At 41.4% G+C, this 16964-nt stretch overlaps 1 protein-coding gene across 1 annotated transcript in view; it reads left to right on the top strand.

The window, feature by feature from the left end:
• cir1 (corepressor interacting with RBPJ, CIR1) overlaps positions 1-16964 on the top strand; it is an 84779-nt gene that overhangs the window by 10242 nt on the left and 57573 nt on the right. The window contains exon 2 of the mRNA XM_068035452.1: positions 2070-2164. Within this exon, the coding sequence (XP_067891553.1) occupies positions 2070-2164 (95 nt within the window). The remainder of the gene's footprint in view (positions 1-2069; positions 2165-16964) is intronic.

Below are 16964 nucleotides of genomic sequence, written 5' to 3'. Positions count from 1 at the left end.
CTAATTTCTTCTTTGACTGATGCCTGCGTATTTTTCCATTTCTCTGAAATGTATTGGGAGGTTTTTCTACATTAAAGGCACTATTTAAATGCAAGTTGGTTTTGTTGTTGTCCAGCTTCAGTATAGACATATTGTGGACAGTTTGTAATGTATTAGCCACATCAGTGTTCTAGACATCTAAGTCACTGCAACTGTGACAAAAATTAAGTGTTTTTTGTCTAATTCTATTTGGTAGCCGTCTCTATCAATCCTATTACTGTGCATATACAGTTTTAGTCTTTGTAACAAGGTTATTTTAGTACATATGTTGCATATTTGTTTAAACTGGCTTCCGAGCTAAAGGCTTCAGGGATGGAATTTGTTTAGTAACGTAAAAAAGAACTTCTATTTATATATTGCCTTTCACAACCTCATGGTGTCCCAAAATGTTTTGGATGTGTAGTCACTATTGTAGGAAATGCAGCAACCAATTTACACATTACACAATCCCATGAACAGCAATAAAATAAATGACCAGTGTTATGGCCAGGTGAGGAGGGGGTCTCAGGCTCCCATCTCACCCTTCCTTTTATTTGACCACGACAGGATTTATTTTTTTTAGCTTGCCACCTCAGTGTTTTACCTTTTTCCTTTGGTTCTTTCAAGATCACATTAAACAGGTTTTCTTGGGTTTAAACAAGAAAGGGGTAAGTTTATTATACTTAACACTCTAACCCCGATTTAAAAATACTAAAAAATACACCACATTCACACACACATTCACATGAGAGTCACAAACACAAAACACAAATAGATTACAGAGGGAAAAATAGATTTGGTGGTTGGATTAAAGTCCAAAATAAATGGAACGTAAATACACAGTCTATGAAGTGGGTGTTTCAGTAGTCCTCTGGCTGATGCTGTATTCTTGAAGCCCTCGCTGGTCACAGTGCACTTTGTGGCTAGCCTGCTTTTCTCAGAGTTTTCTTGAAGGCAGAACTGTAGTTGGCTCTCTTCCCATGGTGGCTGGCTGTAGCAGTCTAGGTTTGGAGGGTCTACAGTTGCAGACGGTTTTCAAACTTGATGTTTCCTGGGGAGAGAGAAAGGGAAACCCACAGCTTTCTCTGCTGTTGCAGTCTCAGTTTCTACTTGTCTTCTCAGAGTGTAACAAAACTTTTTTTTCAGAGATAGGCAGATGGTCACATGGTTCTCTCAATCCCCTTTGTTTTTAATGTCCAAAGTCTAAAACCCAAAAGCTGTCACAGGTGGGTTTGTCAGTGTTTATCCCCTGGAGGGAAGTCGCCACTTATGAATGCCTCAAGATAGCTTTGACTGTCCTGCTAACGAGGATGATCTGAAAATTCTATTCAGTTAGCCAAAGCAGTGTTCTGGCTGGGATTCTTGTTCGACTTTTGTCTCCAGTTCAATCACCTGGTATTTCAGATGCAAATTGCAGTGGTCATCTTGGCTGCTAGTTTTTTAAAAGTTAACTGTAGGATTTTTTTCCATTAAAAGTGTAATGTAAGTTTCCAACTGATGAAATTAATATTTCTCATTTGGTATATGGGGTTTTCTTGACACCAGATAATCTGTTTTTGAACCATGAAGGAGTAATACAAATGCAAAATACTGGATGCTGGAAATCTGAAACATAAGCAGTAAATGCTGGTAATACTCAGCAGGTCAGGCAGCATGTGTGCGAGAAAAACAGAGTTAACTGTTTAACATTAAAGAGTAATATTTGTTCGCACATTATATGTCATAAATTCAATCTGTATTAAAGTAACATTTGGATGGGAGTGTGACGTGTGTAAATATTTGCAATGTTATTGATAGGGAGATAATCAACGTTGAATATTTAAGCTTATTTAGCGTCTTTTTTAAAAAAAACTTGGAGTTTAGATGTATTTGTACGTGCTAGCTTGAATGTATAATGTTTGTAGCCGACCTAAAATACTTCACAATTGACCTTTTCTAGGAATTTATGGTGTTAAAATTGTTCAATAATTTACTCTCAAAATCTTGGTTATCTTTAACATTTAAATACAAAAAATGGAATAGTGACTAAGTTTGTACGTATCTTTTTTGAGGTATGGATGGCAGAACAAAAAATATCATATGAAAAAAAGAAACAAGAAGAATTAATGCAACAGTATGTAAAAGAGCAAGAAGTATATGATAACAGGTATGAAATTGTATCTATTTCAATGTTTTTGTCTGTTAATAGTGCAAGTTAATATTTTGGTTTAACTTCTGTGTCTAGGTTTTCCATCACTCTTTCCACCACACCCCCAACCCACCTCACCCTACCAGAACTGAGCTGATTTTCTCCTGGAGGATCTGGGAAGGATGGGAATGGAAAGCAACTTGGGATGTACTTTGCCAGTTCCCTGCTTCACAGGTGTTTTCTGTTGGCTGGGGGGGAATATGTGCCTTGGCACATGGTGAATACATGCAAATAAGGAAAGCATAGCCTCTGCTGTAATTCCTGCCATTGGTAGTTTTGGAACACTATTGTATGATCGCTTTAAGAGTGATGTCCCTTTAATGCTAATGAGCTAAGTACCAGAATATGACTAGAAGCCATAGTCACTCTGCATGGCAACACTGGACAAAGGTTCTGTATATAGTTTGCTTTGTATTGTGTGTATTAGTTTTAGGTGTTAATAAACCTTATAGAGATATTCAAGAATCTGGAATCCATGTACCTAATTGTGATGCTTAGGATAACACAAAGAAACGCATGACATAGTGGTAGTGGTGGGATACAGCGGTGATTGCTTCAAGACCATGGGTAAAACAGCAAATAAGATTTAAAAGCATGACCGAAAACAGAAGAGAAAATTTGAAGCAACGAATGAAGAAACTTTAAATCAAGTACCTGCAAAGAGTGAAAGAAAGCTACATACCTCAGAAGGCTGAGAAACGCTCCATGGAACAGAAGCATGGCTGAAAAGCAAGCGATCGGGTGAGTCATTTTGCTGACAATCGAGAAATCCCAGTTTTTAAAAAAAAGCCTTTGAAGAGTTTTAAAAGATACATTTTCTAAAGGCTCCATGTGAGCGAGGGGGGAAAAAAGGGGGAAACCCTGAAAGTGCGTGAACTTAAAAAGTCCAATCGTGAAAAAAAAGCACGGGAGACCCCTCAACACAGCAGAGTTTCCATTAAACCAGTCAAGTATGAAGAGAAATAAACTTTAGCAAAAAAAGCAAAGGGGAAAACCCTTGAACTGTATCGAACAGCTGTGTAAACATGCAAGGGAAGTGCTGAAAGAACAAAACAGAAAACACTGTCAAAACAGCAAGCCTGAGAAAAAGAATTTCTTAAAGGGGAAAGAGTGCAGAGTTAATAGAACAAGTTTTAAAACAAATAGAAAAGTCATAATAAGTACAGTGCTGAAGGCACACACAGAGCTAAACAAAGTTAAATATAGAGCAGGAAGCAAAAGAACAGCAGAAGGATGGATATCAAGTTCCCCAGCATGAACTGGAAGGCCATTGATATCCTATCTGAGTTCTAACTTTTTAAACAAAGAATGCAGTTATGCTTCATAGACCAAGCAGTTGCAGAACCAGAGAAGCAGGCTGTGAAAATACTGATAGCAGTTGGAAATGAGGGGTTATACAGAATCAATACCTCTGGCTTATCTGAAGAGGACCAGAAAGATCCCACAAAGATATGGAAACTGCTCGAAGATCAGCTTCGGGTAAGAGTGAATTTTAGAATTCATCACCTAGAATTGATGTCCTACAGGCAACAGCCACAGGAATCAATAGATCAATTTGTCAGTAGATGCCGTAGTAAGGGCAACAAATGCGACTTTTCAGAAAGTGAGCTGTTGGAGAAAATAATGGAGCTCGTGACTTGTCTCAACACCTATTGAAGCTTTTCAAAAAGACCTCTTTGGGGGGTGCGGGGGTAGGGGGTTGGGGGGGAGAAAAGAAAGGTCACGTAATGATGTGCTGCTAGAAGATGGCAAGAACTATGAAGCCATTGTAGCTGGACAACAGCATCTGCAAGCACTAGATGCAAAAGACAATATCGGCACAGTAACCGGCTCTCAAAAGCAAGCAAGCTGTGTGGTAACTGTGGTTTGTCCCACTCACCGCAAAGTTGTCCTGCATTTCAAGATCTGTGCAAGGTGTGCAGTGCAAAAGGACACTGGGCCCACCTATGCAAGAAATCTGGCTCCAAAGGTGCAGCCAGAAGTCACAATAGGACACAAACAAACAGAAGACAGGCGCAGCGGCATGGCAACAGCAGCAAGGAGAGCACCAGAGACCTGAGTAAACGCAAGCTGATACACGAAGTTCACGGAAAAATAGATCTGAGACAAGACTCAAGTGTGGAGCGATTCTCAGCCAGGAGATAAGCAGGTGTTTCACATTGTGAACCTGATGCATTATGTTGATGAAATCAAACAACTGGAAGCTTTTGCTACTATTAATATCATGTGCCCAAAGAAAGTTGGCAAACACACATTCAGGACTAAGATTGACAGGGGAGCTAGTGCAAATATCCTACCAATCCAAATCCTGAAGGATATGTACCGGGGTCATTGGAAATGAATGATACAGTTGACAACTGCAAAGTTAACTGCATACAATGGGTCACCCATCCCTTGCAGTGTCACACTAACAATGCAATGCAGCTATGGCAAGTCGGCATGGAAATCACAAATATTTTACCTGGTAGACATGAGCGGATCAGCAGTTGCAGGACTACCAGCATGTAAGGACCTCAACATTGTGCCTATCCACGCAATCACCAAGTTACGGCAGAAGAGACCAAGGATACCCGCATTGTTGCAAGTCCTGGACTGACTCAGATGTACCCGGACAGGTTCCACGCCATAGGAGATGTCACAGGCGATGCCATACTGCACCTCGGCGAGGATGCAATTCTGTCAATCAACCCTCCCAGAAAGTGCAGCGTGGACATACAAGAAAAGCTTAAGCGCGAGTTAGATGACGTGGAACACAATGGCATCATCCGTTGTGTGCATCATCACACAGACCAGCGCAGCTCAATTACGTGTGTGCTAAAGAAGGATGGAGCAATCAGGGTGTGCCCGGATCCAAGGCATCTAAACCTCCCCCTAAACAGATGCCACCGCAAGATTCCAATGCTAGAGGAATTGAATCCCAAGTTCACAGGAGCAAAATTCTTTTCCAAGTTGGATGCTAAACATGGATATTGGTCAATACACCTAGCTAAGGAATCTCAGGAAGTCACCATTTTTCAGATATTGCTTCCAGAGACTGCCCTTTGGCTTATCTGTCAGTCAAGATCTGTTTCAGCAGCATATGGACAGAATTATAGAAAACATTCCTGGATGTATATGCATTGCCAATGATATTACAGTAATGGGCAAAACCAAAGAAGAGCATGATCGAAATCTTCATTCACTGATGGCAGTAGCTCATTGCGAAGGGCTCGTATTTAACAGCGAGAAGTGCCAGGTGAATGCAAGTCAGATCAACATCTTTGGCTCCGTCTATTCCAGTTGCGGAATCAGTCCAGACACCGGCAAAATTGAAGATGTAAGGCATATACCTACCGCACAAGACAAGGAAGACCTCCAGAGATGTCTTGGAATTTTCAACTTCTTGGCACCATACATTCCAAATTTTTCTGACAAAGCATCATCATTGAGAGAGCTCTGAAAGAAAGATGTACCATATGTATGGCAGAAGGACCATCAGCATATGCTTCAGTCTCTCAAACAAGCATTGTCAGCAGAAACCTGTACCCTGCGGTACTATGATCCAAAGAAGAAGACAATCCTGGAAGTTTATCCTCAGCGCAATCCAATTACTCAAACATAGTGTGTCAAACACTTGCTCTGGTGTTTGGGATCATAAGGTTCCACACCTACCTGTTCACTTTGGAAACCGACCACAAACCACTGGAGATGGTCTGGCGCAAACCATTGACAAGCGCACCACCTCGACTACAGCGACTTTTAGTGAAATTGCAGGGGTACGGCTTCGACATCTGCTACAAACCGAGTACCAAAATGGTCACCTTGGATACGCTGAGCAGATTGCCAAATCCAAACAAGAATGAAGAAGTTCCACTGAATCTGCAAATAGACAGCCTGGACGTTTGAAGTGGTAGATGTGCTTAAAATTGATTTATTGCATTTTGGTCAGCACAAATGTGACCAACTACGATCAGAAACAGCCAATGACCTACAACTGAAGGCACTGTGGAGAGTCCTTGATAGAAGGATGGCCTGATATGGTAAAAGAGGTGCCAGAAACCCTCGGATGCTTTTAGCCTTATAGAGATGAACACGGTATCTTGAGAGGCGTAACCTTCAAAGGAAAATAAGTGATTGTGCCCAAAGCTCTCTGACAGGGCATCTTGTCATAACTTCACCAAGGCCATATGGGTATAGAGCGCACGAGACACTGTTTATTGGCCAGGGATCAACGGTGACATCGAAAAGTTGGTGAAGATGTGCGAGGCATGCCAGAGGCATGCCAGAGCCACCAGCCACAGCAACATAAAGAACGTCTATACTCTCTCGAGATTCCGTCAGTCCCTTGGTCCATAATCGCCACTGATCTATTTACTGTGAATGGAGATGACTTTATTTAGTCATCGATTATTTCTTCAAATTTCCAATTGTCAGACAGGTAAAAGACGCTTCAAGCGCGGTTGTCACAGCCATATTCAGTCTGTGCGGTGCACCTGAAGAAATTATTTCTGACAATGGACCACAGTATATAGGCAGACATTTCAGGGATATGTGTGTCAAATGAGATATAAACCATCTGACCTCCTCGCCACATTCCCCTAGATCTAACAGTCTAGCCGAGCGAATGGTTCACCATGTTGACCTCAAAGCTACACCTATGGATATGGGCTTACTGTCACCAGCAGAGAACATGTTTGGCAGAAAAGTGAGAATGATTCATCTGGCCAAATTCTCCGAGATGCAGGAGACACTGCTCGAAAAACAAGGGGAAATTAAGATGGTGCATGACCGACATGCAGGGGCGGAGCTATCTCAGCTACACGTAGGACAGAAGGTCAGGGTCATACACCCCACAATGAGAGCATGGTTACACTGCAGTGAGTCTAGGTCTTGGGAGGTTACAAAATCTAACTGAGCAGTGTTGAGGAATTAAAGCCAATTAAGAGAAATGTGTAATACTCCAATTGCGCACAGCGGACCCGAAAGAACACATCTGACGATGAGGGTGTGACAGAACAACAGGACAACAACCAACACATTGACAACACATCTGCAAGCCAAGAACAGCCAAGGGTGAAATCCACATCCCCAGAAGGTTATACTATAACTAGATCTGGAAGAGGTGTCAAATCACCGAAACAATAAATGGACTCTTAATCTTCTGCACTCTTAAATTTCACAATCCCTATCTTTATACTTAAAAATCTTCTATCTCTATTCCTATATAACTCATTTTGATATCCAATTTTGTGTGTTTTTACTTGTAGTGTACGAGACTTCCCTTTGGAAAGGGGATGTTGTATGATTGCTTTAAGAGTGATGTCCCTTTAAGAACTCAGAATGCTAATGACCTAAGTACCAGGGTGTAGTCATGTGACGAGAAGCCATAGTCACTCTGCACAGCAACACACTGGACAAAGGTTCTGTATATAGTTTGCTCTGTATCGTGTGTTTTAGTTTTAATAAACCTTCTAGAGATCTTCAAGAAACTGGAATCCACATACCTCATTGTGTTGCTTAAGATAACACAAAGAAATGCATGACACACTGGACACAAGGGTCCTGTTGTCTTGTGTTCAGAGATCAGCAGAGGGTGGTCTAAAGTGGAAATTGAAACGGGGCCTTTGTGACTGTTTAGTACAGTTTTGCACAAGCCCCGTTAGTGAAACTGAAATTCTTTAAACCAAAGCAAAAATGTTTTATCAAAGCAACTTGCCAGCCATCTGTTACTCCCACTGCAGCAGCTCCTCTTTCCCCTCTAACCACCTATACCCACCTACACTAGTGTGTCTCCCAACAGAGGTCAGGGAGCTTTCTCCCATATGTAAATGTAAATATTACTGGGTTCAGCAAGGCACTCAGATCCCACCCCACCAGAGATGTGCTCCAATGAAGGGTTAAGAGAAAAAGCCCAAGCCATTGTGCTCTCAGCTAAAATCAATCAACATGTAAATTATATGTGATTTGTTTTGGACCATTTTTCCACAGGAAAGAATTGGGAATGTCCTAGGTTGAAGTGTCTTAAAATGAAGAGTTTACACAAGTCTAAAATCCTCCTTTTTTAGCCACTTGGATGAAGTCAGAAATTGTGTGTTAATGAGCCAGGTTTCCTTACTGTTCTGTACACAGATCAAGACAGTAAGTACTACATTCGCCTTGATTTTGCAGTCAGTGGCAAAGGGACTCAAAGTGCTGTCCACAAAGACATAGTGGGATCTTGGGTGTAGATTTCCTCTTTTCCAAAGTCAATTTCAATTTGGCATCTTCTACAGGGGAAACTGTGGCATCCAGCAATGGGGTAAACTTCAGGCAGGCTGCTCAGCCGATGAAATTGATGAGTTCTCACAGATAGCAAAGCAGGATGTAAAAAGCTGGGAATATAAATCACACTTAAATCATTGAACAGAAAGGAAAATAAAGATTGGGACATACACATGGGGTTATGGGAGAAATGTAAATATCAGAACAAAAATTTTTTAAATGATTCTTAAAAATGTGCAATTTTGAAATGTTTTTCTGAGGGAATGAGACTCCACATATTTAAAAAAATGTATTTTTCAGGGCCTAAGAGGTTGTTCAGCAATAGTTGTGACTTGGTACGCCATTAAAAACTCAGTTACACCTGATTGAGCAAGGCTTAACCTTTTCATTGTTTTTTGCAGCCAGAATAGTGTGTAAGTAGTTGACATTCATGACAAATCAGTGATTTCTAATGTTCCCAACTGTGAAGACTGCAACAGTGCACCCCATGGAGGAACAAGATATCACTGACAGCAACCTTGGGATTTCCGCATTAAACTGTGCATCTGTGGATGCCCGAAGTTGTCGTCAGTTTTACAGAGAGTTGGCAAGCACTGACAGCCTTGCTATAATTACTAACCCCAATTCCGGACCATTATCTCACTTCAGACTATCAGCTGGTTATCCAATTAAAGTTGTATTCTTCGATAGATAGCAAGTCTGCTGAGAGTATACTGTTCAGAAGAAGGTAGCCAATTTGATTGACAGGTCTTTTGGTGAATCAGGGCATCAGACTTCCCGCTTTCTGGGAATAAAGGGGGATGTGATTAGTGACCCTCTAAATTCCTTTCACTCTGTGTGCCCTGTTCATTTGAATGCATGGCACATTGAAATTTTATTGCACTGCCATGCCCACCCGGTATCTTGAACGGGACAACTTGTGAGCAGCCTGCGCGATACCTTCCAGGTTGCTGCGTGACCAAGCATGCATGCAGTTTAAAGGGAACAATGCATATGATATCAGTCAATTAGCTCTGGGAAAGGGCAATAGCCTAGCAAGGGAAAACTGGCCTGTATTAAGCTCAGGATCAATCAGAAGACTGACCAGGAAAATTACTTTAGCAAGTTACTTGGGATGATGTGTGTGCATGAGAAGTTTGAAGTTAAGTGAAGTAAATTAATTTTGGTTATAGCTGTCATCTTGTTTTTTTATTCATTCATGGGATGTGGGCGTCGATGGCTAGGCCAGCATTTATTGCCCATCCCTAATTGCCCTTGAGAAGGTGGTGGTGAGCTGCCTTCTTGAACCGCTGCAGTCCAGATGAGGTAGGTACACTCACAGTGCTGTTCGGAAGGGAGTTCCAGGATTTTGACCCAGCGACAGTGAAGGAACGATGATATAGTTCCAAGTTAGGATGGTGTGTGACTTGGAGGGGAACTTGCAGGTGGTGGTGTTCCCATGCATTTGCTACCCTTGTCCTTCTAGTTGGTAGAGGTCGCGGGTTTGGAAGGTGCTGTCTAAAGAGCCTTGGTGCGTTGCTGCAGTGCATCATGTAGATGGTACACATTGCTGCCACTGTGCATCGGTGATGTGTTTACTTGTCTGTAAAATAGCTTAATGATTCTTTTCCGTATTGAAAGATTGAAAAAATGTATGTGTAAAAGATATGGGCCGTAAAATTCAACTTCATAGCACCGGTAATTTTGACACTTCAGTTGCTGGTTTAGTAGTAAAATGACGTCTGCGCTGCTTCTGCCTATTTCCAGCGCAACTCTGGTCAATCACCGTCTTGGTGAGGGCATTTAGCAGGGGGGCATTATAAGCATGCGGTGAAAGTATGTGGGAAGAGTGAGATGTCGTTGCCGTTTTGGATCTCATCACTCTCTAGTTAACACCCTCTCTTAAATACACACAGCTGAACAAGCAATCAGCAGCACGAAGGACTCCACAGTACTATTTAAAGGGGTCATGAACAATTTGTGGGTTTGTTGCTTATTACTTTGCAGGAAGAATAAAAAAAGTGTATTATCTAAATGATGAGAGATTACAGAGCTCTGAGATGCAGAGGTATTTGGGTGTCCTAGTACATGAATCGCAAAAGGTTAGTATGCAGGTTCAGCAAGTAATTAGGAAAGCTAATAGAATGTTATCGTTCATTGCAAGGGGAATTGAATACAGAAGTAGGGAGATTATGCTTCAGTTATACAGGGCATTGGTGAGACTGTGTACAATAGTGGTTTCCTTATTTAACGAAGGATGCAACTGCGTTGGAGGAAGTTTAGAGAAGGTTTACTCGCCTAACACCTGGAAAGGTTGGACAGGCTAGGCTTGTATCCGCAGGAGTTTAGGTGTGTAAGAGGCGACTTGATTGAAACATATAAGATCCTGAGGGGTCTTGACAGGATGGTTGTGGAAAAGATGTTTCCCCTTGTGGGAGAATCTAGAACTAGGGGTCACTATTTTTTTAAAAAAAGGAGTCGCCCATTTAAGACAGCGATGAGAATTTTTTTCTCTCAAAGGGTCGTGAGTCTTTGGAACTCTCTTCCTCAAAAGGCATTGGAAGCAGAGTCTTTAAATATTTTTAAGGCAGAGGTAGATAGATTCTTGATAAGCAAGGGGGTGAAAGGTTATCGGGGGTAGGTGGGAATGTGGAGTCGTGGTTACAATCAGATCAGCCATGATTTTATTGAATGGCAGGGCAGGCTCGAGGGAGTCGAGTGACCTACTCTTGCTCCTAATTCATATGTTCGTTTGTATGTACTTTTCTACTAGCCCTACTTGAGTTTGTTGACGTACTGGGTGTTTGGAGGAGTTGTTTACAATTGGTGAAGACGGCAGGGAGTTGTGCTGCACATCGGGAAGGTGTTGGTTGTTACTACAAGGGCTCTGGACATAACACTGGCTACCAGTAATGGATTCCATACTAGCAGACCCCCTTGGGCTGCAGCCTGAGAGGGAGATGGAGTAAAGGCAGCAAATGTTGTGAGAGTGCTTCTATTTTTTGTAAAAATATGTTTTTAAGGACTTATAGTTGAATTATGGACATTGATTCTTCTGGAAGCTTGAAGAGATTCTGAACTTTTTTTTTAAGTCACCATAAGGTTCCTGGACTTGGCTTGTAATTAAGCCCTTACTAGAAGGCACCAGTTTTCAGGTAAAATACTAGCAGGGAGCTTGGTGTTTTGACTTGGAAAAGATGTTTACAGAAAATTGACAGGTCAAGATTTATTGAGGTCAGGAGGCTTGACTTCAGGAATGTTTTTTGTTTCACTTTGAATTGTTAAAAAAAAGACTCTTGGTTATTGCCTGCCATGAAAAATCTCTGTCTTGGAAAGAAATCCTGCATATCCAGTGTGTCAGTCTCCTCTTTCCTCCTGTATTTGAAGAAACCCTGTGTATCCAGTGTATGGGAACTGAAACCCTTATTGCCACATTTTTGCTGTAAGGCCTATCTGAAGCCTCTGTAGCTGCAGTTCTTGGAAAGCCTACACAAACTGATCTTCAACATCGCCTGTAAAGAACTGTTCTAGGAAGATCCCAGTGACCGCCATCTAAACGCAATTGGGATGCCAAATCAAAACAAAGGATATCTTTTTCTGTTCAAGAATGAGCAAGTATTCAACCCAAGTGGGGGTCTTTTTTTTTTGTAACAGAGCTCTAAAACCAAAAATCCCTTTTATTTTTCTGGTTAACCGATATATGTATGTATATGAGTATGAGGGGCTAAGGTAGAAAGGGAACTGTTATACTTCAATCTGTGTGTTTATGCTTTACTTCATTAATGGTTAAGACTTGTTTTATAATCGGATAATTTTGTTGTTTTATTAAAGAAACCTGGTTGGTGTGTTTTATTCTGGGATAAAAATGGAATCTATGATTGACCTTATCGGTGAGTGAGAAAAAATTTTAATATATGTTGTGACCGGTGGAAAAGTGGAACTAGAATAAATAGTGCACTCCTCCCACCTCGGTGGTAACATATAATTGGGGGCTTTTTGCGGGATAAACGCAACACTGCCCCGTGGAATTGTAAGTGTGTTAAGAATAATTGAAAAAGGAAAAGTTTTTTTTTTAAAAAACAAGTTTCTTGTGCAGTAGATTATAGTTTACTTCACTGGAATGTATCTGTCAGTTGCTGCAACTTTTCTGGAGAAGGAGGATGTATCCTTGAGTGATTTGAGACACTAAACCAAGGTTAAACTAAAGGATTTGGCAGAACATCTGGTGTTAGAGTTAAAACCAGGAGCTAATAAAGCAGACATAATTTAAGTAATAGCATACCATTTGCAATTGGAAGAAGAAAGCAAACCAGAGGGTAGTGCAGTTGAGTTAGCTAATATTCAGTTACAGATGAAGCAGCTTGAGTGGAAACAGGAAATGGAAAAACTTAAGTTTGACAAAGAAAAAGAAATAGAAATGTGAAAACTTGAGCAGGAAAAAGAATTGAAAGAACTGGAGCTTGAAAAAGAATTAATGCAAAAACTTGAACTAGAATTTCAAAGAGCAAGAGAAGGAAGTGAATTCAAAGTTAAAAGGCTGGAACTAAGACAACAGGGTGGCTTTGACTTCAAGGAAAATTCTGGTGAGGAAAGATCTGACTCCAGCTCAGGACCCAGTGGAGAGCTTTTGAAATTTGTACAAGCCCTCCCAAGTTTGAGGAGAGGGACATAGAGGCATTTTTCATTTCTTTTGAAAAGATAGCCAAAGGAAAGCTGGATATTGCTTATGCAAAGCAGGTTGATGGGCAGAGCTCATGAAGTTTATGCCATGCTTTCTGAGGAGGCTTCTGCAAATGTAAGAGATGGCAAAAAAGGCTATTCTCGCTGCGTATGAGTTAGTCCCTGAAGCTTACCAACAGAAATTTTGGAACCTCCGGAGACTGCCTGGGCAGACTTGTATAGAATTTGAGAGGGTAAATCAAATTAATTTTGAACGTTGGATGTGGGCACTAGAGGTAGAGGCCATGTATGAGACCCTTAGGGAACAAATTCTCCTGGAAGAATTTAAAAATTCACTCCCTCCATTAGTAAGAACCCATGTAGAGAACCAGAAGGTTTCAACAGCCAGTTAGGCAGCGGAAATTGCTGATGATTATGAGCTTGTGTATAAGCCCAAACCTTTTGTCTGTCCCCTCCGCAAACCCGAGAGGGATAGAAGGTGGGAGGGTGAAAGGAAGGCAAGTAGCCAGGGACAAGACGTGACAGCTGGGAGTGTTCCAGGATCTCCTCCTCAGGCCAGAAACGAAGATGTTGAGGGTGAAAGTGAGGTCCGCAAGTCTATGTGTTACCATTGTCACAAGGTGGGACATCTTCGTGCAGAATGCTGGAAGTTGTGGGGTAAGCCCATGGGACCTATTGGGGTACACAAAGCTAATGCAGAGAAATGGGCCCTGACCGAGAGTACAGCAGATCAGACTGCAGCTGTAAGGTCAAATACAAAAACCAATGTAAGTGCTGGGGTTGTGAATAAGATACCTGAGAGTTATAGGGAATTCTTGTCGAAAGGGAAAGTGAGGCAGGCAAACCTATAGTTATACTTGGGGACAGGAGCAATCCAAACTCGTTTGCTGGGGAAAGGCATAACATTTCCACCAGAGAACACGCTGAATGCTAAAGTTTTAGTGAATGGTATTGGTGGGGAGTATAGACCCATAACTTCCTGAAAAATTTTAGACATAAAATTGGAACCTTGATCCAACTGAATCTCAATCAGTAACCATATCTAGTGAAGAACTGGGTTAACTTCTCTACCACTACCTTAGCAGAAATTGTTCTCAAGGGAATGGCTTCTGGGAACCGAGTAGCCATATCCATGATAGTTCCTTTAACACCCCGAGCTAAAGAAATATTGGCCTTTGTCACACCAGATGGTGTTACAACCACGGCGGGAGCAACACGCTGTCAATTCAGTCCTGTAACTCCACAGGTCGCAGCATATTATTAAAGTTTTCCCACCTAACCAGAAAATAGCCAAATTAAACACTCCAGTAACCCCCGGAATAAAACAGACCAAACCAGGTATCTTTAGACAACTAATTAGCTATTTATTCAAAATAAATCTTAAACACTATTAAGATAAACCTATGTCTAAAGACCTTATAACTTCTTATTTTAATCTAACTCCCCCATTCACACACACACATTCAAAAATCACAGTGGTTAACCGGTTTTAAAAGTGGTGTTTTTAAAATTAGCTGTTTCTTAAGAATAAATAAATAATGAAGTCTTTGTGGGTTACGTTCCTGATGGATGAGGTATTCTAATCTGAAAATAATCAAAGACCACTTGAAATCTCTACATGGATTTGATGAAATTGTCTGTTCTTAATAGGCATTCAAAACACTTTGGCTGCAGCATCAAACACCAGCAAATTCCAGAAAAGTACAGTCAAGAGAGATTCAATCTTGAAACAACTGCTTCCTGGCTTGGAAGTAAAGAAAAGGAGTTTTGCTACCTTCAGCAATACAAAATGGTCTCTTCAAACACACAGGCTTTTTCTTTCCTTGGGCAATTAACGTGGCCTGTAGCTCCTTGTAGAATTTCTGCTGAGAGAGAATAGACAGCTCCTTTCTCCAGTAGCACGCCTCGCTGTTGGCTGGTTCAGACCCATTTTTGCCAGTTTTACACACCGCCAAATCAAAACATTATATCTTGTGACCCCTCTGTCTGTCTCTCTGTCCAAAACTTCTCTCCCTGTCTTAAAGGCACACTGCTTTACATCCTTTGTAAGGCCTGGTCAGTAGTAATGTTGGCTTACACGTGATTTGGTCTTCTGAATTCCCTCCTGTCCTGCAAAAGGAATGTCATGTGCGAACCTTTCTAATCCCTGCCGATATTTAGGTGGTACCACTATCTGTTCAACAACTGTCCAGTTTTCATCGGCAGGTCTATGAGGCAGACTCCATTTCCTCCTCAAACTCCCATTTGCCATATAATAGCCTTCTGGAACTCCTTTCGCCTCAGCTTCTGTCAGAGCCATCTGTGCTATTCGGTATATCTCTGGATCAGCTTGCTGTGCTGCAATGATAGAAGATCTGTTAAACATCTCATTTGGATTATCTAAATCCCCAAATAAGGTTTCAGATTCTTGCCTATCTGTTGTGGTGCCACTTTTATCTCCGACAATGGATCCTGTTTCGCATTGCTCAGGTGACTACACATGCAGGAAATATTCCTAGAACTTGTTCTGTAAATGCTCCATTTCCCTAACTTCACTTGGTTCCTCTGTAATTATAGGAGAAACTAATACTTTTGATCCTGCCAAATCATTTCCTAGGAGTAGATCAATTCCCTCTACTGGCAAACTGTGGACAACTACAGTTACCATCCCAGATATTAAGTCATGCCCATAGCATACTTTATATAAAGGTTTGGGTATAGACTCTTTTCCCCCGCACCCCATTCCATTAACTAAAACTTTAGCGTTCAAGGTGCTCTCTGGTGGAAACGTTATATCTTTCCCTAGCAAGAGTGTTTGGATTTATCCTGTGTCCCTGAGTATAATAGGTTTTCCTGCCTCATTTAAAGGATATGGAGTTACTTTCACCTTTGACAAAAATTCATTATAACTTTCGGGATTTTATTCTTAACCTCCACACTCACTTTAGTTTTTGTATCTGGTTTTACAGCTGCCGTTAAAGCTATAGTCTGGACTGCTGTACTCTCAGTCACAGTCTTTTCCTCTGCATTAACTTTGCGTACCCCATCAAGTCCTATGGATTTACCTTGCAATTTCCAGCATTCTGAACGAAGATGACCCATTTTGTGGCAATGATCACACTTCGGTTTGCAAACTTCACTTCTATCCTCAACACCTTCCTTTCTGGCATGAGGAGGTGATCCTGGGGCATTCCAGCTGTTCCTTCTTCTCCCCGGCTACTTGCCTTCCTTTCACTCTCCCACTTTCTGTCCTTCTCGGGTTTATGGGGGTGATGGACAAAGGGTTTTGGCTTATTCACAAGCTCAAAATCATCAGCAATTTCCGCTGCTTGCCTGGCTTTCAAAACCTTCAGGTTATCTACATGAGTTCTCACTACTGAAGGAATGGAATTTTTAAACTCTTCCAAGAGAATCAACTCTCGAAGGTTCTCATATGTGATTTCTATCTTTAATGCCCGTATCCAAAGGTCAAAGTTAATTTGCTTCACCCTCTCAAATTCTAAATATGTCTGTCCAGCCAGTCTCCGTAAGTTCCGAAACTTCTGATGGTAAGCTTCAGGGGCTAACTCATACACAGTGAGAATAGCCTTTTTTGCCATCTCATAATCTGCAGAAGCCTCTTCAGGAAGCATGGCATAAACTTCATGAGCTCTGCCTATCAACCTGCTTTGCATAAGCTATGTCCAGCTTTCCTTCAGCAATTTCATTCGTTTGGCTATTTTTTCGAAAGATATGAAAAATGCGCTATGTCCCTTTCCTCAAACTTGGGAAGAGCTTGTATAAATTTAACCAGCTTTTCACTGGGTTCTGGGCTGAATTCAGATACTTCCCAGCCCACATTTTCTCTGGAGTGAAGACCACCCGTTTGTCTTAGTTCCAT

This window comes from Heterodontus francisci, chromosome 7, assembly GCF_036365525.1.
Source record: "Heterodontus francisci isolate sHetFra1 chromosome 7, sHetFra1.hap1, whole genome shotgun sequence".
Classification (NCBI taxonomy): Eukaryota; Metazoa; Chordata; class Chondrichthyes; order Heterodontiformes; family Heterodontidae; genus Heterodontus; species Heterodontus francisci.
This window is presented reverse-complemented; position numbering and strand designations above follow the sequence as displayed.